At 44.2% G+C, this 21,110-nt stretch overlaps 3 protein-coding genes across 10 annotated transcripts in view; 2 read left to right on the forward strand and 1 right to left on the reverse strand.

Annotated features, from left to right (window-relative positions):
- ppfia4 (PTPRF interacting protein alpha 4) overlaps positions 1-21,110 on the reverse strand; it is a 125,520-nt gene that overhangs the window by 103,708 nt on the left and 702 nt on the right. For 6 of the 7 annotated variants that reach the window (XM_062986506.1, XM_062986508.1, XM_062986507.1 and 3 more), the window contains exon 1: positions 2,232-2,737. The exons of the other annotated variant lie outside the window; for it this stretch is intronic. In XM_062986506.1, the coding sequence (XP_062842576.1) occupies positions 2,232-2,480 (249 nt within the window). In that variant the 5' untranslated portion in view covers positions 2,481-2,737. Of the gene's footprint in view, positions 1-2,231; positions 2,738-21,110 lie in introns of those variants that run through there. 7 annotated transcript variants of the gene reach the window in all.
- On the forward strand, positions 4,957-14,234 carry tmem183a (transmembrane protein 183A). The gene is made up of 8 exons (XM_062986786.1): positions 4,957-5,020; positions 6,571-6,660; positions 6,962-7,129; positions 7,978-8,137; positions 8,732-8,912; positions 9,004-9,084; positions 9,182-9,337; positions 13,702-14,234. The coding sequence occupies exons 1-8, from the start codon at positions 4,957-4,959 to the stop codon at positions 13,885-13,887; spliced, it is 1,086 nt and encodes a 361-aa protein (XP_062842856.1). The 3' UTR covers positions 13,888-14,234.
- Positions 19,807-21,110, forward strand: part of tfeb (transcription factor EB) — a 121,468-nt gene continuing 120,164 nt past the window's right edge. For both annotated transcript variants that reach the window (XM_062986510.1, XM_062986512.1), the window contains exon 1: positions 19,807-19,994. The gene's annotated coding sequence lies outside the window, so the exon portion shown is untranslated. The remainder of the gene's footprint in view (positions 19,995-21,110) is intronic.

Consider the following 21,110-nt stretch of genomic DNA (forward strand, 5'->3'; position numbering starts at 1 on the left):
GCATGCAGAGAAACAGATGGACTACAGTCAGTAATTGTAGAGCTACAAAGTGCTTCTATATTGTAAACATACTGTGATTATTTGAGCACTCAGTTATAGGTGCATAAAGTGTCCTCATTCAATTTACACACTATTTGCATTGAACATGTCTTTATTTACCACTATTTACATAAACCCACCCTAATCCATGCAGGTGTATTAAAGAATTAGACACAATTAGACAGTAATTCAATTCAAGATAACATTTCCGCAAAATGAGGTCCATTAGAACCAGGTTTGACCAGGCCCAGACCTTAACCCCATATCGATTACAAGCTAAGGCCTTCTCGTATAACATCGGTTCCTGACCTCACGGATGGGCAGAAATTCCTATACACAATGTAAGAGACTAATCTTCATTTACACTACAAGTATTGATGCATAATCAATTACTACTTAGAAAATGTAGATCATATAGTAGCCATATTCCAAATGTTACTGGATGTGTACATGGTGTACACAGACATCCCAAGTTGCAAAAACTAATTTCAGGGAGGTACCCCCGGACCTCGACCCCAACCCCCCCAAGCCCAAAAAATAAAAAAATAAAAAACCTCACACACACCAAAGGATATGGGTGATAACAGAACTTTTAGGAGCTTCTAACTGAGCTACTAAGCTAACATAGTGCACTAGTGTGAAAGATAATAGATTTATGTTCCCTACATAGTGCACTAAATTGTATATTAGATAATAGATTTATGTTTCTTACATAATGCCTTAGGTAGCGTATTAGTTAATTAGTCCCTACATAGTGCACTAAATTGTATATCAGATAACAGATTTATGTTCCCTACATAGTGCACCGGATTGTATTTTAGATATGAATTTATGTTCCCTACGTAGTGCACTAGATAGTGAATTAGACAATTGGTTTATGTTCCCTACACAGTGCGCTAGATTGTATATCAGATAACGGATTTAATACGATCTGGGAAAACTGTCATAATTTGTCTTTTTTAGTTTTTTGTCAATTTTAGTTTTAAAAAATCTGTACAAAATTGTATCGTGAACTCAGTATCGTGAATCGCATCGCATCGTGGGTAGAGTGTATCGTTACATCCCTAGTAGCCACTGCAGCCACAAGTTCCACTAGCAGCAAACAACTGCATCTTGGAAGAAGAGCTGTATGTACAGAAATACGCAAAGTACCACTTCGATGTTTGGTGGCTTGAGGAACTTTCTGGAAGATTTAACAGTACTATGTACTGCATGGTAGTACCAAACTTTGCCTAATGTGTGAAGCATGGTGGTGGTAGCATCACGGTTTATGGATAAAATTTGACATTTTATCCAAAGCGACTTACAGTTGTGGCAGTATACAATCTAAGCAATTGGGGGTTAAGGGTTTTGCCCAAGGGCCCAACAGTGGTAACCTGGCAGTGGTGAGGCTTGAACCGGCAACCTTCTGATTGCTGGACCATTACCTTAACCACTAGGCTACAACTGCCCTAAAATAATACAAAAACTGTAATACAGGAAAATGTAGTAGTTAATACCTGAAGCTTAGTCTGACCAACAGGAAACGTTGTTGCTGTGATATTTAATATGTCTTGACAATCACGATCACATCTGTGCAGACGTCCGGCCACCCAACAGCACCGCAGATTAAAACCCAGGTCTCAGCTCTGGTGGGCTAGTTCAACAGACCTATGTGCCACCCAAGTGCCTCGAAAAACACTAATTTGTCCAAATATTAATGGACAAAAGTACACATACAGCCACTTAACTCATCAGTCTGTTATTGATCTGCTATTCATGTGGAATGGCATCTTAATTGGTTGGTAATCCTTGTGCCAATATACTGTAAACAGGGCTAGATTGACTGCACCCTGACATGGTATGAAGGTCTCTTGCCAAATTTAGAAATAAAACCCAACATGTCACCATATGCTGAGAGAAAATGTGCCCAGATGTTACAATCCAAGAACCATAATAATGACCCACCATGAGTTATGAGCTGTATAACTATCCACAGTCAGGCAAGCTTTAATTTACCATCGGTTTGCTTAAACAAGACCATGAACCGTGAACGTCCATCCAAGTACAAACTTGAATGCCTTTGCAGCTTGCAGTATTATATGAGTTATTGTATACACAGTAGCACTGGGTGTGGCTAAAACACCTGGACTGAATACTTAGAAGAGTGATCAATTATCAGTAACCAATCCCAGCCCTTCATGCAGCTTTACCTGCGGCAGGGAGGAGCTGATCTGCCTTTGGAGGGCATCCCGTTCGTGAAGGGCCTCCTGGAGCTTGGCCTGGGACTGCACCAGGGCATCTCGGGTCTCCCGTAAGGACTCCAGCAGCTTGTCTCTCTCGTCCAGCATGTTCACCATCAGCTGCTCGAAATTGGATTCGCCATCTGAGCCGTTCTGGGAACCTCTCTGGGAACTGCTGGAGTCCCCTTCGTTGATGGTGGGCATCACTTCACACATCATTTTGCCCGGTAGTGGAAAGTCTGGAGATCTGGAGAACTAGAAGGTGATTGGATCGAGATCTGTCTATCCGTTCTGGACGATCAGTTCTTGGTATGTATGTATTACATTGGCATTGCCTGGTACATTAGAGATGCTGGATGTTTGGAATGTGCATGAGCCATAACCTACACGACTTGACCTTTAGTCAGTGCATGGGTGTGGGCTTGCTCCACTCGTGGCAGTCTCCACCCATCTTCCTGAGACGTTCGGCATGTTTGAGAGCTCACATAGGAAAGAACAAGAGCATTACATGATCCAAAATGTTTCACCCACCAGTTGCAGGTCGTCGTTCCCGTGCAGTTATGGTAAAGCGTACCCATAGCATCCTCCGGATCCCTGTGCCATCTGCCATCCACCGAGAGCCAACTCCTCCTCCCTGATCACGCAGGAACACAGCCGATCTGCTGCTATCTGCTCAATAATACACGCATAACCGAGTCCTATCCGCGCGTACGATGCAACGCGATTCGATCCTTTACATCCCTCGCGTCCGTGGGAAATCTCCCGTCCGAGCTCCGTCACGCGATCGCTCCATAAAACGAAGGAGTTTCTCACATCAGGACCACGCGATCTGACTCGCATGCCCAGTAATGTCAGGACTGAGACCAGCACCAGCAACGGCGCCCTCTGCTGGCAACCTTATTTAACTCATCCGACTCCAACGCCATGCTTTAATCCATCCTGTAGTACGGTATAAATGGCACTGGATTCATTCACACGTTTTGACTAAATGCTTTATCCTGTTCGGGGTCGTGGTGGGCCCGGACTCCCTGGCTCAACACTCATCCACACATTTCCTTACCTTACTTACGCCTAGGGGCAGTCTAGAGCACTCATTCCACCTTATGTATGTCTTTTCGGAGATGACTAAAAAACACTCGGAGAACACACTGGCAGGATGCAAGGAACCTTTTTGTGTCTGTGTGTGCTCGTCTGGGTAGTGTAGTTTTCTCCAATATTCCAAAACATGCCAGAAGGTGGAGTTGCTTATATAAGTTGTCAGTAGGCGTAAGTGAGTGAATTGGCGAGTATGTAAGATAAAGAGAAAGAGATGGATAGACAGATGAATCGATGAGGTATGAAAGGGATGGTGAAGGAATTACCTGGATGGATGGATGGATGGATGGATGAATAGATAGATAGATAGATAGATAGATAGATAGATAGATAGATAGATAGATAGATAGATAGATAGATAGATAGATAGATAGATAGATAGATAGATAGATAGATAGATAGATAGATAGATAGATAGATGGGGTACAAAGGGAATGGTTAAGGAATGACTTGAATGGATGGATGGATGAGGTACAGAAGGGATTGTGAAGGAATGACTTGCATGGGTGGATGGATGGATGGATGAGGTACAGAAGAGATTGTGAAGGAATGACTTGCATGGATGGATGGATGGATAAACGAATGGATGGATGAGGTACAGAAGGGATGGTGAATGAATGACTTGAATGGGTGGATGGATGAGGTTTAGAAGAGATTGTGAAGGAATGACTTGCATGGGTGGATGGATGGATGAAGTACAAAAGGGATGGTGAAGGAATGACTTGAATGGATGGATGGTAGGATAGATAGATAGATAGACAGACAGACAGACAGACAGACAGACAGACAGACAGACAGGATTGATGAGATACAAAAGGGATGGTGAAGGAATGACTTGAATGGATGGATGGTAGGATAGATAGATAGATAGACAGACAGACAGACAGACAGACAGACAGACAGACAGGATTGATGAGATACAAAAGGGATGGTGAAGGAATGACTTGAATGGATGGATGGATGGTAGGATGTACATAAGAATGGATGGACTATTCTCAAATTAGTCTGTAATCCTAACATAGGAGTTTCTATACAGCAAAAGAACAATACAAGTCTGAATGCATGACCATGTACAGTGGTGTACTGGCTCTATTACCTAATCTGTAACTTCTGACCACGTGACCTAGTTGTAAAGATTTACATACATTTACATGTAACTGAACGTCATGTCTTTCAAAATACAGGTAACAGGATTGACGGTATATGCAGTTTATATAAGATAATAATAATATTAATGATAATAATAATAACTAAAAGTAATATTCATTATGAGTTTGGTTTTATGGTTTGTGGAATTTATTACTTGTCAAACGTTGTTTTGTTAGACGTTAAAACAACCCAATCCAGGGCAGCGGGTGAAGAGAGCGGAAGCTGATTGGTTGCTGAAGCTCGAGTTGCGGTCCGCTGTCCAATCACATTGGCGTAAAAATCTCGCGTGAAGGGGAGCGAGCGGGATTGGTCAGTTCCATGATGGCTGAAGATCCTGGAGGAGCTCATTTCAATTACTCACTCATTTCTCTGGGTTTTTGTTTAGCTTTGCTGCAAATATGGCAGCAACCAGAGGCTCGTTAATTTCTCTCAGACTCGCTCCGCTACCGCCATGCCCAAGAAAGCTCACCGAAAACGGCTGAAACACCGAGCCGACGATGTTTGTTCCGAGTCAGGTAATACAGCTAGCGGCTAATGCTAAGTGGCTAATCAGCTGTTGACAGTACTCAGGTTCACCGCCAGGGTCAAATACCTTTCAGTTTCAATTGGCATTAAAATAGTTTTTTAATTATTATTATTATTATTTAGCTGTTAATTAAGAATAAACAGAGGTAACTAATAATTCATATTTTATTTGTTGCCGTTTACATTCAGACAAAGTGCGAAGTAATGCAGCCGGGTGTGTATTTCAACTTAGTGCCGCGTTCAAGTGCTCTCGAAAACTGGAAAACATAATTTACATTTTTAGCATTTAGCTGAAACGCTTTTATCCAAACCGACTTACAGTACACAGTCTAAGCAATTGAGGGTGAAGGACCTTGCTCAAGGGCCCAACAGTGGCAACCAGGCAGTGGTGGGGTTTGAACCGGCAACCTTCAGATTACTAGTGTAGTACCTTAACCGCTAGGCTACACCGCCCACATGGAAAACATAATTAGACATAATTTAAAAAAATAAAATAATTAAAAATAATAATTATATATTTAAATTTTATTATTTATATTATCATATATATATATATATATATATATATATATATATATATATATTATAATTTATATTATTATAATTATATTTAAATTATTTAATTAAAATTGTATATTGTACAAAAGACTTTAATACTGCTTATTAAGTATGTAACCGGCATTTTCCTACTATTTAATTTAACTACCTTAATTTAATAAAACTACATTTACAACGAAATTTAAGATTAGACAAGGTAATTAAATAAACCTAACAAAAGAAAGCATTTAACTACCCATGGTTACCTTGGAAATATATTTATAAGTGGACACTGGTTATGTCTCAGTCTGCAAACCCTTAGTGTTTGTGATGGATTAATGACCCACTTGAGTGTTGTAGTATGCTGTTTGAGGGCGGCACGGTGGCTGAGTGGGTAGCCCTTCGCCTTACAGCAAGAAGGTCCTGGGTTCAATCCCCAGGAGGGGTGAGTTTGCATGTTCTCCCCGTGTCTGCATGGGTTTCCTCCGGGAGCTCCGGATTCCTCCACAGTCCAAAAACATGCAGTAATTGGAGACACTGAATTGCCCTATAGGGCGAATGGGTGTGTGTATGTATGTGTGCCCTGCGATGGACTGGCGCCCCATCCAGGGTGTTACTGTGTGCCTTGCGCCCATTGAAAAGTTAGGATAGGCTCGGGCACTCCCCCGCGACCCTGATTGGACCCAGCATGGTGGTTTAGGACGTGCTGTTTCGGTCTCTAAAGGGCCTTGGTGCGATTATTTTGGTCTGCACCCAAGTGCGATTGCTGTGTTCACATTCACTCAAATAAATTGCACAAAAGAGGGAAATTAACCAGAGTCCGATTTAACCAGACTAAAAAGTGCACCCTAAGTAGCAGTAAGGTGGAATTCTGTCAGCATGTGCCACCTAACACCTAATAATGCCACCTAACTTAAAAATGCCATCCCTGGTGGTGATGTCTGGCATGTTTACAGATTTGCTGCTCAGCCCTGAGTTGATCATTTCTGTTTTCTTGTTGCAGTAACGGTGGCTGACTATGCCAATGCTGATCCTGCCATCGTCAAGTCAGGAAGATTAAAAAAGGCTGTTGCTAATGCGGTTGAAAAAGAAGGTAAGCGCGTGATTGAGACTGGGTCACGAGTTGTCCAGAAAAGCTGGACTACAGAGCTCCTAATGGGCTGTGGTTAAAAACACCATATAATATTAAAATGATATCATATAATACATAATGCACCATATAATATCAATATGTTTATACCAGTAATAAAGAAATGCATGTACAACATCTTGCTGGGCGGCACAGGGCTCGGTGGGTAGCATTGTCGGGTTCTTTTCTATGTGGAGTTTGCATGTTCTCCCTTATGTCTTTGCATCTAGTTCTAAGCATCCAATTGACGGTCATTTCTCTACAGTAAAGTTGCTGTGTGGCCTAGAGGCCTCTCAAGGGCCCGTAAACGAAGTGCTGTCGTCAGCGGCCAGAGTGGCTGCGGATGTGCACGACAGCAGCGAAGAGCTGGACTCCGAAGAAGGTGACGGAGAGAGCAGGGGGTCACGCAAGAAGAAAAACAAGAGACGCAAAGGTACGCACACCTTTTACACTGGAAGGTTTATCTGACAGCTTGCTGGGTTGGTGTTGTATGAAGTAAGAGTGACCCTTCAATTTATTATTATTAATAATATTTATTAATCCAGGCTCTGCTGTGCAAGGCCCTTAACCCTGTCTGCTCTAGGGGCGCCGTACAAGGTATGAGTGTCCACTCACTGTCCACTCTTAGACACTCCTACCTAGTTGGTCCACCTTGTAGATGTAAAGTCAGAGACGATCGCTCGTCTATTGCTGCTGTTTGAGTTGGTCATCTTGTAGACCTTCATCAGTGGTCACAGGACGCTGCCCACGGGACACTGTTGGTTGTGTATATTTTTGGTTGGTGGACTATTCGTAGTCCAGCAGTGACAATGAGACAGTGTCTGATCCACTCATACCAGCACAACACACACTAACACACCACCACCATGTCAGTGTAACTGCAGAGCTGAGAATGATCCACCACCTAAATAATACCTACTCTGTGGTGGTCCTGGGAGAGTCCTGACCATTGAAGAACAGCATGAAAGCAGGCTAACAAAGCATGCAGAGAATTAGATGGGATACAGTCAGTAATTGTAGAACTACAATGTGCTTCTATATGGTAAGTGGAGCTGATAAAATGGACAGTGAGTGTAGAAACAAGGAGGTGGTTTTAATGTTATGGCTGATTAGTGTATATATGACAAATAAAGACATGACTGGGCCCCGGTGTAAAAAGCAAGGCCAAGCAATGTTTATTTTGACCTTTCTCTCAAGTAGCTATATTGATACCCATACTGATGTAGCATTGGTGCGACCATTGTTAAAGGAGTAAACTGTTTGGATGTGTATGTGTTTCAGAGAATGGAGTAAGCGTCGATGGAGAAGATTATCCTATAGATATATGGCACGTTATAGCTGCCTACATACGTCCCGAAGACGTCTGCAGGTTTGCACTGATCTGTAGGAACGCCTGGACAGTCACGTGCACTGCAGCATTTTGGACGAGACTATATAAGAGGTAGGTTAAGTGAAAATATGGACCATTGCCTACAAAATTTATTAAATACCCATTCTGGGCGGCTCAGTGGGTAGCACTGTCGTCTCACAGCAAGAAGGCCCTGGGTTCGATCCCCAGGTAAAGCTGTCCGGGTCCTTTCTGTGTAGAGTTTATATGTCCCCCCCCCCCCCCCCCCCCCGTGTCTGCGTGGGTTTCCTCTGGGAGCAAATAAATACCCGTTCTTATACTGAACTACCTCGAATTGCCCCCTTGGTACCTCTCTGACCTTTTAGTCTTACACCACATTCACACCAGCTTCCTCACTTACATATTTGTATGCAGGTCTTTTTTTAAGACAGAACATCCTTGAAGAAAACTGCCCCACTCCAGCACTCCTACAGTTCACCTTTTAACACGATAATGACCCGAAGCATACAGCCAAAACAACAACGAGGTGGTCCTAGCAATCCTATGGCAATTCAGTTAGCAATCGGTTAGTCAAAATGTCTATTAATGGCTTAATAGCTTAATGGCTTTTAGCGGATGCTTTTTAAGGGGGTTGCTCTGGGGCCGTGGTGGGGCATTGCAGTAGTCATTCTTTCGTTGTTGTTGCAGACATTACAGTCTGGATGCAGACCTCCCCTCTCGCCTTCAGCCCGAATCCATTTCAAAACTGCACTGTCTCCGCGCCCGCGTGATCCGCTCGCTCTTTCATCTGTACGAGCCGTTCAGCCTCCGAGTCTCCAAGTGTCCTTCCCTTCCTGAAACTACTCCAACTACGCTACTCAACTCTAAGGTCAGCACACGCATCAGCACGATTCCTGGCGCACAGCACCTTGTAATAAAACCTTTAATATGAACGTGATTCTTCCCTCCCCCGTACGCAGTGCTTGCTGTTTTGGGTCAACAAAGTGTCTGGAAGCAGAGCCGAGCCCATGTGGGAGTTCAACTTCAAGTTTGTCAAGCAGGTACTGTGTTTGAACCTCAAACAGTAAGCCGACGCCACTGTCTCTCTCTAAATAGTGGATTTGGAATTCTCATTGAGTTAACCGTTCTACTTTACAGCCAGTCAAGGTTAAGAACGGCTGTAATAACGGACTGGTGCTGCACAACCATTATAAGGACGTCAACACAAATCCAGACTCGGACTGTTACCTGCTGCGCGTCACCACCCTCAACTTCATCTTCACATCTGTCGTCATGGGCATGACGCTAACCCTGGTCAGTGATGATCCCTCGCTTGATTTGCTTTAACATTAAGTACATATGGGCACAAGTTCATTAAAAAAAATGGGCTGACCATATATGATCACTATATGCATAAAGGGGGTGAGCAATACCCTTAACCAGGGATTTTTCATGCCACCCAAATTATGGGTGTGTTCGAAAACCTAGTGAGCTGCCTTGCTGTCTTACTGTCTACATAGGCAGCTGCCTCAGTAGAGAGGATTCTAATAAGTCAATGACTTATAAGGCAGGTTATTCGAACGCACTACTTAGACAGCGATTCCATCGGGTTTCGCGTTTAGCATTTAGCATCTTGCCATTAAAACCAATAAACTGAGGTAGCACAGCACGCTAACGTCAATATAACATCTTTCTTCGTGTACCGATAACGGTTAAATTTCCTGACAAGCCCGAACTTGCAAGTTTATACAAGTTAAAAATCAATAATATTTTATTTACGTTTGAAAATAACTCCATTCGTTTCTCCGCCCCGTCAGCCATGTTTATTTTTCTGTGAGAGAAGAGCACCCGACCCGCAATGAATGCTGGGATCGCCTCGATCACTAAGGCAGCGTCGGATGCTCACTCGTTCTTGAGCCAAAATAACATTGAAATGTTAAGATGCCTCAGAAGTGAGGATTTTAAGGCATCTAGGATTTCGAACAGCCTCATTCTCTGGAGCGCGCACAGGATGACGTAACATGCTGCCTATGTAGAGAGAGAGCTAGCTTTTCGAACACACCCTATGTCTATAATTTATATGCAACCCAGGCAAGACAAACAACGCATCTTAGTCCCTCTGTTTTACTCTGTACAATCTGGTCCCACTGTGGTTTACAAGATGTAACATAAAGCCTTCACAAGTGGGCGATCGTGACCCAGGGCCAGCCATAAAAGCTTACATCACAGAAGCTTGGCAAAAAAGTACAGGGAAGGTACACCACCAATAAACTCTTATGAGATCCATCGCATCCATCCTACTATAAAAACAGACAGAACTAAATACCCCAAAAAACAATGGGAACCAAATTATTTAATCAAGATGCCACATAGGACACACCAAACTTACTCATACCTATCTGCTAAAGAGAGACCGGGTGGCACGGTTGCTCGGTGGGTAGCACTGTCACCTCACAGCAAAAAGGTCCAGGACTGGGACATGCATTGTTACCTACACTATATGCCTTAAAAGAAACAAGCAAGCAGACTTGGCAGCAAAGCAAGCCGTAACATCACCACTCCAACAATGCCCTTACTTAATTAAAATTTGTTTATTTAATTATTGGCATACATTTTTTGGCTCATGACCCACCCAGGGCCACATATCCGGTCTCAGACCAGCCATCAATGCCTACATCACCGCTCAGGTGGCGCAGCGGTAAAGTACGCTAGCTCACCAGAGTTGGGTTTCTAGATGCATCCTTTCCGACTGGGTTGGGCGGCAGTGTGAACAACGTTTGGCTGTTGTTCAGGGTTAGGGGTAGAGTCGGAGCATAGGTCCTCATAACTGGTGCGACTGCGGCCCCTGCCGGTTGACTGACGGCGCCTGCACAGGGCTGAGGAATAACATTGAGGGGGGTGTGACCCTCCGTGCGCAGTGTCTCTCGGTGCATGAACTCGGCTCGTGCAGGTGAAAAATGCAGGCTGTACTGATTGCGTGCCGGAGGGGGCGCAAGTCAGTCGAGTGGCGTCCTCAGTCAGCGGTGAAAGGGTCGAATCAGTAAAGAGGACACAATCGGGGTAATTGGACACGACTAGAATAGGGATAAAAATTGGGGGGAAAAAAGTGGGGAAAAAATAGAAAGAATAGAAAAAAAAGCCTACATCAGAGAAGCTTGGCAAAAGTGTGGGAAACATATGCCAACAATAAACTCTGAGCTCCATCGCGTCCACCCTACTATGAAAACAGACGGAGCTCTATCTCCCCACAAGATGCCGCAAAGGACACACCAAATTCACTCGTACCTATCTGCTAAAGGGAGACCTGGTGGGTAGCACTATAGCCTCACAGCAAGAAGGTCCTGGGTTCGATTCCTAGGTGGAGCGATCCGGGTCCTTTCTGTGTGGAGTTTGCACGTTCTCCCCGTGTCTGTGTGGGTTTTGTCTGGGAGCTCCGGTTTCCTCCCACAGTCCAAAGACATGCAAGTGAGGTGAACTGGAAATAAGACTCCATATAACATATACAAATCAATACCCTTTAAACTAGAGATGGGACGATCGATCGGCTACGAATCGGTATCGGCCGATTTTTAATCAAAATATGCGATCGGCGATATTTCCTAAAAGTAGCCGATCCGATCGTGTGATATATAAAGACCACGTTAAGTTAACAGCTCAGTGGATCGATCCAGACTTTGAGCTACGAAGCACCAACCATCACATCACCATTCATCAACCATCGTACAGAAACCATCGTGAAAGCTCTTACGATGTAATTTTGCTGATTGTAATATTTACTTTAAAAAGATAATTCAACCCGGTCACATCTGAGTCGATTCTATCAGCACGTTATATAAACTCCTGGTTCACTTTGGTAAATCGTAAGCGGTTCTTACTTGTGATGTAGATGAGAACAGAAAACGTTACAGAGCCAATCAGAGGCAAAAGTTTATTCATTACCAAATTCGTTAGTTCAGGATCATCTGCTGAACTTTTACAAAACTTTTAGCTCCTTAGACGGAACGAGTCTGACTCGGTTACAGATCTGTGGTAATAGCAGTTTAATGAAGCTTTTTAATGAAGCTTTTTAATGTAAGAGAGTCACACAGAATGTTCTGTAGTAGCTGGTGTTTATTTAAAACCACAACATTTAATTAATAATAGTAAACACGGAGAGATAACTGAGAAGAGAAACTTACGCTTCACATAAAAACGAATCAACTCATGAATCAATGAATCACTTATAGCGATACTGTGAACAAAGCGTCTCTTCTAAAGGCACAAACACACACGCGCGCGCGCGCTGCTCCGGCTTATCTTCACTGTGAGGCTCTTTTTAAGTTTATTTACTGCTAATCCCCCCCCCACGATCGGAATCGGCTATCGGCCGATGTCCCTGAAAGGAGATCGGAATCGGTGCCAAAAACCCCGATCGGTCCATCTCTACTTTAAACCCTCAGCCATGCAAACAACACCCTAATCCCTATAAAGTCTCACAAATCGACCCCTGCTTTGACTTGAATTAAAGATGGAACCTATTATTTAGCCATAGCAGCTCATGTTGCGTTAAGAATCAAACAGACAAACATGTACACTATATGGCTAAATGCGTAGACACCCATCCTAACTATTAAGCCATACTCTTGTTGCCAGGTGTATATAAAATCCACCCTATTGAACAACTTCAAAGATAAGATACAGTAAGCAGACTGAAACATAATACCTATCTTGCAAAAAAAATTATACATACATGTTAAACATGGCATTAAAATCCAAATAACTAAATGAATAAATAAATACTCCTCTTGAACATCTGTGGGCTGAATTGATTGCAAGCCAGGCAGGATCAATTCTCTATTTGTACTAAATGGGTACAAAATCCCCCAGATTTGAACAAATCCTACCCGCCTTTTCATCATAGAGTTTATATACACCGACCAAACATAACATTATGACCACTGACAGGTGAAGTGAATAGTGAATAACACTGATTATATTAGTGATTATAACACTGGTATATTAGGCAGCAAGTGAACATTTTATCCTCAAAGTTGGTGTGTTAAAAGCAGGAAAAATGGACAAGCGTGAGGATCTGAGCCACTTTCACAAGGGCCAAATTGTGATGGCTAGACAACTGGGTCAGAGCATCTCCAAAACTGCAGCTCTTGTGGGATGTTCCCGGTCTGCAGTGGTCAGTATTTATCAAAAGTGGTCCAAGGAAGGAACAGGGGTAAACCGGCGACAGGGTCATGGGCGGCCAAGGCTCATTGATGGGGAGCGATTGCTGGCCCGTGTGGTCCGAGCCAACAGACGAGCTACTGTAGCTCAAATTGCTGAAGAACTTAATGCTGGTTTTGATAGAAAGGTGTCAGAATACACAGTGCATCACAGTTTGTTGCGTATGGGGCAGCAAAAGGGGGACCAACACAATATTAGGAAGGTGGTCATAATGTTATGCCTGATCAGTGTATTTACATCTATCTACTGTCAATTGTTTGACGGTGAGAATAGGGTGTTGACTGATTGCCGCTGCAACAGTGCCACCTGCTGTCTGGTCAAGAGGGCTGCATGAGTGCTGCTTCTTTATATAGGAATCTGTCACTGGCTGCTGTTAGTCTGTAATCCTCCTTATATATAAATATAAATATAAATATAAATATAAATGTATATACATACGTATTGGTTTCCTTCTCTTTCAGTTCACCATAAACGTCAGCACAGACATGAGGCACCACCGGGTACGACTGGAGTTCCAGGACTCGCCCATGCTCCGCGGAAAGAAGCTGCGCGGAGAGCAAGGAGTTCAAGTGGTGCTGGACCCAGTCCACAGCGTGCGCCTCATGGACTGGTGGCACCCCCAATTCCCCACATCCTCTTACATTTGAAATAGCAAGTTAGTCATTTGCAATCAGGATAAAGTCATGTGTTATTGATAGGGCTCATTCTGGCGGTCCTTTTTTTGGGGTGATGGTTTACATTTTATTGCTTGTTTTATTCTGGAATGCAGCTCATTGGGTGGCGTGGTTTTTTTTTTATTGTGTCATCATGTGGATCATAAATCCTAGAAACAGAGACTTTTTAATTTAATATGACGGCATCTGAAAGCATGTGCAAACAGGAGCTTTAACATGGCATAAGAAAGCAACACATAGAATGTTTGCATGCAGGTTTATCATTTTCATCTAGACCAGGTTTTATTTATAGTTCATTTGGTTTATTTAAACCAAAAAACCTTCCAGGATTTTCTGTATTCAACGATTTTGTGTGTATTAGCATTTTGAAGTGTGCAATTATGTCCCAATAATCATGACCCTAATATCCGAAGCAGTAAATTAACCAAACCGCCATGACATTAAAACCACCTCTTTGTTTCTACACTCACTGTTCATTTTATCAGCTCCACTTACCATATAGAAGTACTTTGTAGTTCTACAATTACTGACTGTAGTCCATCTACAGGGGTTGGACAAAATAACTGAAACACCTGGTTTTAGACCACAATAATTTATTAGTATGGTGTAGGGCCTCCTTTTGCGGCCAATACAGCGTCAATTCGTCTTGGAAATGACATATACAAGTCCTGCACAGTGGTCAGAGGGATTTTAAGCCATTCTTCTTGCAGGATAGTGGCCAGGTCACTACGTGATGCTGGTGGAGGAAAACGTTTCCTGACTCGCTTCTCCAAAACACCCCAAAGTGGCTCAATAATATTTAGATCTGGTGACTGTGCAGGCCATGGGAGATGTTCAACTTCCCTTTCATGTTCATCAAACCAATCTTTCACCAGTCTTGCTGTGTGTATTGGTGCATTGTCATCCTGATACACGGCACCGCCATTGGATGCACATGGTCCTCCAGAATGGTTCGGTAGTCCTTGGCAGTGACGCGCCCATCTAGCACAAGTATTGGGCCAAGGGAATGCCATGATATGGCAGCCCAAACCATCACTGATCCACCCCCATGCTTCACTCTGGGCATGCAACAGTCTGGGTGGTACGCTTCTTTGGGGCTTCTCCACACCGTAACTCTCCCGGATGTGGGGAAAACAGTAAAGGTGGACTCATCAGAGAACAATACATGTTTCACATTGTCCACAGCCCAAGATTTGCGCTCCTTGCACCATTGAAACCGACGTTTGGCATCGGCACGAGTGACCAAAGGTTTGGCTATAGCAGCCCGGCCGTGTATATTGACCCTGTGGAGCTCCCGACGGACAGTTCTGGTGGAAACAGGAGAGTTGAGGTGCACATTTAATTCTGCCGTGATTTGGGCAGCCGTGGTTTTAGGTTTTTTGGATACGATCCGGGTTAGCACCCGAACATCCCTTTCAGACAGCTTACCCTGCTAATTGAACCTTCACACTCTGCTCTTACTGGTGCAATGTGCAATTAATGAAGATTGGCCACCAGACTGGTCCAATTTAGCCATGAAACCTCCCACACTAAAATGACAGGTGTTTCAGTTATTTTGTCCAACCCCTGTATTTCTCTACATGCTTTTTAGCCCGCTTTCACCCTGTTCTTTAAAGGTCAGGACCCCCACAGGACCACCACAGAGCAGCTATTATTTGGGTGGTGGATCATTCTCAGCACTGCAGTGACACTGTCCACTCTATTAGACACTCCTACCTAGTTGGTCCACCTATTGATCTATTGCTGCTGTTTCAGTCGGTCATCTTCTAGACCTTCATCAGTGGTCACATGATGCTGCCCACGGGGCGCTGTTGGCTAGATATTCTTTTGGTCGGTGGACTATTCTCAGTCTAACAGTGACCGTGACAGTGAGGTGTTTAAAAACTCCAGCAGCATTGCTGTGTCTGATCCACTTATAACAGCACAACACTCTAACACACCACCACCATGTCAGTGTCACTGCAGTGCTGAGAATGATCCACCACCCAAATAATACCTGCTCTGTAGTGGTCCTGGGAGAGTCCTGACCATCGAAGAACAGCATGCTAAAAGGGGCTAACAAAGCATGCAGAGAAACAGATGGACTACAGTCAGTAATTGTAGAACTACAAATTGCTTCTATATGATAAGTGGAGCTGATAAAATAGACAGTGAGTGTAGAAACAAGACTGATCGGTGTATAAAGAACAAGCTAGTTTGGAATGTCTGTAATAATCTAGACTGAAGTCAGACCAGTTCTGCTTTTCAGGCATTTTCCCATGTGCCTCAGCAATGGAATAGAAAGTGCTAGGTAGCTTTTAGTGCTGTGTTAACTGTCTAAACATAGGATTGTCTGTTTCCTGAACCATGTTTACACCTGAGGGGTTTACCACCAAGCAGGTTATGGTTTAGTAAGCTTGTTCAGGTTTAGAGCTATGACATCAACACTTCAACAGCAGCCACGAAAGCAACTTGGGTCTTTACTTATAACAACAGGAAAGCAAAGGAAATGTAGCTTTTATATTAATATATATATTTATTTTTTATATATATTTTTAATGCATTTTCTCCCCTTTTTTTCTCCCGACTTTTTAGCGCGTCCAGTTGCCCGATTGTGCCATGCTTCCTCTCCACTAATGCCGGCCCGTCTCCGATTGAGGAGAACGAAGCCAACCCACGCCCCCGCCCCTCCGACACGTGGGCAGCACGCCGTATGCATCTCGTCCACCTACACCAGACGAGATCAGCCGCAGACCAGCCCCGTGTACGGAGAGACGCACCCCGATCCGCACTCTCTCCCGCTCTCTGTGCAGGCGCCATCAATCAGCCAGCAGAGGTCGTAGTTGCATCAGTCATGAGAGAGTCGGCTCAATATCCCACCCCTATATGAACAACAGGCCGATCGTCGTTCATGTGGCCGCACGGCCCAGACGGCAGGCGGAGCAGAGACTCGATACGATGTATTCGAGATCCCAGCTCTGGTGTGCTAGCGTGTGTGTGCCCGAAACGTAGCTTAATTTAACAGTCAGTTACAGTTTAACAAAAATGTTAGTTATTGTTCGCTTGGGTGGTGCAGCATTTTGTTACACTAGACGGGTTTGAATATCAGTGGTGCTATGGGTCGGCCGGGTGATTACCCGGACATAATTGGCTATGTTCATGGTGCATGGTGCAGCTCTTTTCACTTTATCTGGATTTGGGGACCCCCACCCCCCAAACAATCCCAATTATGGATGTACTGTATGTGTTAATGATTTAACCAGGCCGATTGAGTGTTGTCTGCGTCTGGCGCCATCTACTGGCAAATCAATAGAATAGCTGGTCCACTTAATGTCTTTATAATTCTGTAGTGCAAGGTCGTAATCACAATATATATTGTATATGCTTAATACCCCCCCCCCCCCCCCCCCCCCCCCCCCCCAGCCATATACTGATGTAAAAATGACAAATAAACATATTACACAAACATTATCATTGCATACTATTAGGATCCATCAGTGTTCTCATCAGTTATGGATGGCAGGGATGTTTTAGAATGACAGGACACCCTCAAGCCTAGTTTTTATTCCACCCCCACCCCCTACATGTTAAATTTATGGCTAGGGCCTTGCTACAGTGAATCGCTGATTACTCAAGTACTGCAACTGGTTTTAGAAATGATCATGAAGGCTCATGTTTCTCTTTACCGAGTGAATTTACTCTATTAAATGCTTTTTGATTTTATTATGTCTGCGGGCTTATATGAAAAACTAATTTTACTTGTATTCAAATGTCGTCCACTTCTGCTTTTAAAGTACTTTGTCTCTACATTAAACTATTACACTTTACAATAAGGAGTCCACGTTTTTATATCTCTGCTTTAAGCCTAACTGGACGGTCTTCAGAAAAGCCTTGTGGTCTTTTGATCTGTTGTGTGTGTGTGTGTGTGTAAGGATTATATCCAGAAATATTAGAGGGGTGGTCGGCCGAGGCCTCGCAATAGATTGGTGCCCTGTCCAATGAGTCATTTTATATACATATACATATACAGTACACCGATCAGCCATAACATTAAAACCACCTCCTTGTTTCTACGCTCACTGTCTATTTTATCAGCTCCACTTACCATATAGAAGCACTTTGAAGTTCTACAATTACTGACTGTAGTCCATCTGTTTCTCTGCATGCTTTGTTAGCCCCCTCTCATGCTGTTCTTCTATGGTCAGGACCACTACAGAGCAGGTATTATTTAGGTGGTGGATCATTCTCAGCACTGCACTGACATGGTGGTGGTGTGTTAGTTTGTGTTGTACTGGTATGAGTGGATCAGACACAGCAGTGCTGATGGAGTTTTTAAAACCACCGACCAAAAATATATCGAGCCTATCCTAGCTTTTCAATGGGCGCAAGGCACACAGTAACACCCATTCACTTACAGGGCAATTCAATGTCTCCAATTAACCTGACTGCATGTCTTTGGACTGTGGGAGGAAACCGGAGCTCCCGGAGGAAACCCACGCAGACACGGAGAACATGCAAACTCCGCACAGAAAGGACCCGGACCGCCCCGCCTGGGGATCGAACCCAGGACCTTCTTGCTGTGAGGTGACGGTGCTACCCACCGAGACACAGACCAGCTAACCACAAGTTTGTTAGACAATCAATTTCAAACCCATTAGAATTGACATTGAGTGGTCTCTGTTCTGTTGGGACGGCTTTACACAGGAATTGCAATCGGCGTTCCAATTCATCCCAGAGGTGTGGAGTTAAAGTCTGAAAGGTTCATGGGTAGTTCCTCCATATCAAATGGGTCAAACCAGGACTTTCTGGTTGCGTACACACAATGCCACTTGGACACTTGAACTCAGCCCATACATCATACCCAGTTCCCTCTATTTGGAAACGAAAACATTCATACGGATACTGTTGATTGCGCTGGAGCCGATCCCAGCTTTTCAATGGGCGCAAGGCACACAGTGACACCCTGGACGGGACGCTAGTCCATCGCAGTGCAGACACACACACACATTCACTTACAGGGCAATTCAGTGTCTCCAATGAACCTGACTTCATGTTTCTGGACTGTGGGAGGAAACCAGGAGCTCCCGGAGGAAACCCATGCAGACGTGGGGAGAACATGCAAACTCTGCACAGAAAAGACCTGGACTGCCCTATCTGGGGATCGAACCCAGGACCTTCTTGCTGTGAGGCAAGTGCTACCCACCGAGACACCGTGCCGCCCCCAAAACTAGCTGACCACAAGTTTGTTAGACAATCAATTTCAAACCCATGAGCATTAACATTAAATTCTTTTGCTGGAGCCTATCCCAGCTTTTCAATGGGCGCAAGGCACACAGTAACACCCTGGACGGGACGCCAGTCCATCATAGGGCAGACACACAATTCAATGTCTCCAATTAAACTGACTGCATGTTTCTGGACTGTGGGAGGAAACGTACGCAGACACGGGGAGAACATGCAAAATCCACACAGAAAGCGCACGGACCGCCCCACTTGGGAATTCGAACCCAGGACCTTCTTGCTCTGAGGTGACAGTGCTACCCACTAACGTCACGTTTTACACACTTTGGTTACGTTCATGACAGAAACAGACAGTCATGGACGATTTTGCACGTCTTTAGACTGTGGAAGGAAACCGGACCCACAGAGGAAACCCACACGGACACACAGCCCCCACCTGGGAATCGAACCCACGACCTTCGTGCTGTGCCACCGTGCCTCGCGCGCGCGCTTAATTTAGCTCTATTAGCACTGACGTCCCGAACGCGTGCAGATCCATTTTCCACTCTTCGCCAGGCGCGCTGTGATTGGTCCGTCCAGTTGCCACTCACGTGTGCGTCCAGGTGACCGAGCTGCACTGACTGACTGACTGACTGAGGCGCCCCAACATCACCGAGCGCAGAAAGAAAACAAACCGCTGTGCTGCCGAGCGCTCGAGCGGGACTTTATTAGCCTGAAATACACTTTAAGGAGACTTTATTCTTACACTTTCACTTCTAGTAAGCGGACGAGGAAGCCACGCTAATGTGCCTGTGGTAGTCGAACCGAGCTGCGCTTGAGTTTAACCGGCTTTAAAGTTTGTACTTTCTGACCTTCAGCGGGTAAGTGAGCGCGCATATGAACTGCTTTAGTGGTTATTGATAGTGTGTGTGCTGTATATGGAGCCGGAGCTTGGCACTGGTGGACTTTAGTGAACTTTATCGCATTGTTTAATATTTATATGTGGACTTTTTATGAACGCTGGTGAAAATTAATTAAATAAATGCATTAGTTAAAAAATAAACAGCAATGGCGGCGCTAATATTGAAATATTCGGTGTAATAGAGTAACACGGTTTATTAAAAAAGTCAAATTTAGCGTTAAAACCCGCAGTCTACGTATATGAATATTTCTTTTTATTTCATACGCGTGTGCTTTTCTGACATTTGTACTGTTTTTATTCAGTTTTATACTTCAATATTCGTCGAGTTTCGTCGTCATATTAAATAAGTATCAGTTATTAACACTTAGCCTCATTAGCAATGCCTGAGGGAGCTGCGTGCGCGCGCGTGTGTGCGCGTGTCCATGTTTAGCTGCTTTCTGAAGTGCGTTATGGAAAGAGAGCTGTACCCGATGTTCTGACCAATAGGAGGCCGAGGAGCGCTCGTGCGCGGCCTCGTCAGCCAATAGGAGCGAGCCGCTGCTCTCCGCTCTCCTCTATTTACACACAACGCGCAGCGCAGCGCCTGGTTATTTTTATCCGCTATAGATATCCTGTCGGCTCCACTTGCCTTAGGTGCATATACAGCATGTATTAACTTATCTATTTATTTATTTATTTATTTATTAGGATTTTAGGTCATGTTTTACACACTTTAGATACATTCATGACAGAAACGGTTCATCAGTTCACAAGTTCAATGTCAAACACAGTCATGGACGATTTTGTATCTCTAATTCACCTCACTTGCATGTCTTTGGACTGTGGGAGGAAACCGGAGCGCCCGGAGGAAATCCGCGCAGACACTGGGAGAACATGCAAACTCCCAACAGAAAGGACTCGAACCCAGGACCTTCTTGCTTGTACTTTGTAGTTCTACGATTACTGACTGTAGTCCATCTGCTTTCACCCTGTTCTTCAATGGTCAGGAGGACCCCCACAGGACCACTACAGAGCTGGTATTATTTAGGTGGTGGATCATTCTCAGGTGGTGTGTTAGTGTGTGTTGTGCTGGTAT

This window comes from Trichomycterus rosablanca, chromosome 24 (assembly GCF_030014385.1).
Source record: "Trichomycterus rosablanca isolate fTriRos1 chromosome 24, fTriRos1.hap1, whole genome shotgun sequence".
Taxonomy (NCBI): Eukaryota; Metazoa; Chordata; class Actinopteri; order Siluriformes; family Trichomycteridae; genus Trichomycterus; species Trichomycterus rosablanca.

Coding starts and splice junctions, on each gene's coding strand:
- tmem183a (XM_062986786.1), top strand. CDS start 4,957: ATGCCCAAGAAAGCTCACCGAAAACGGCTGAAACACCGAGCCGACGAT. Junction 8,138..8,731: donor TGGACGAGACTATATAAGAG/GTAGGTTAAGTG, acceptor TTGTTGTTGCAG/ACATTACAGTCTGGATGCAG. Junction 9,338..13,701: donor TGGGCATGACGCTAACCCTG/GTCAGTGATGAT, acceptor CTTCTCTTTCAG/TTCACCATAAACGTCAGCAC.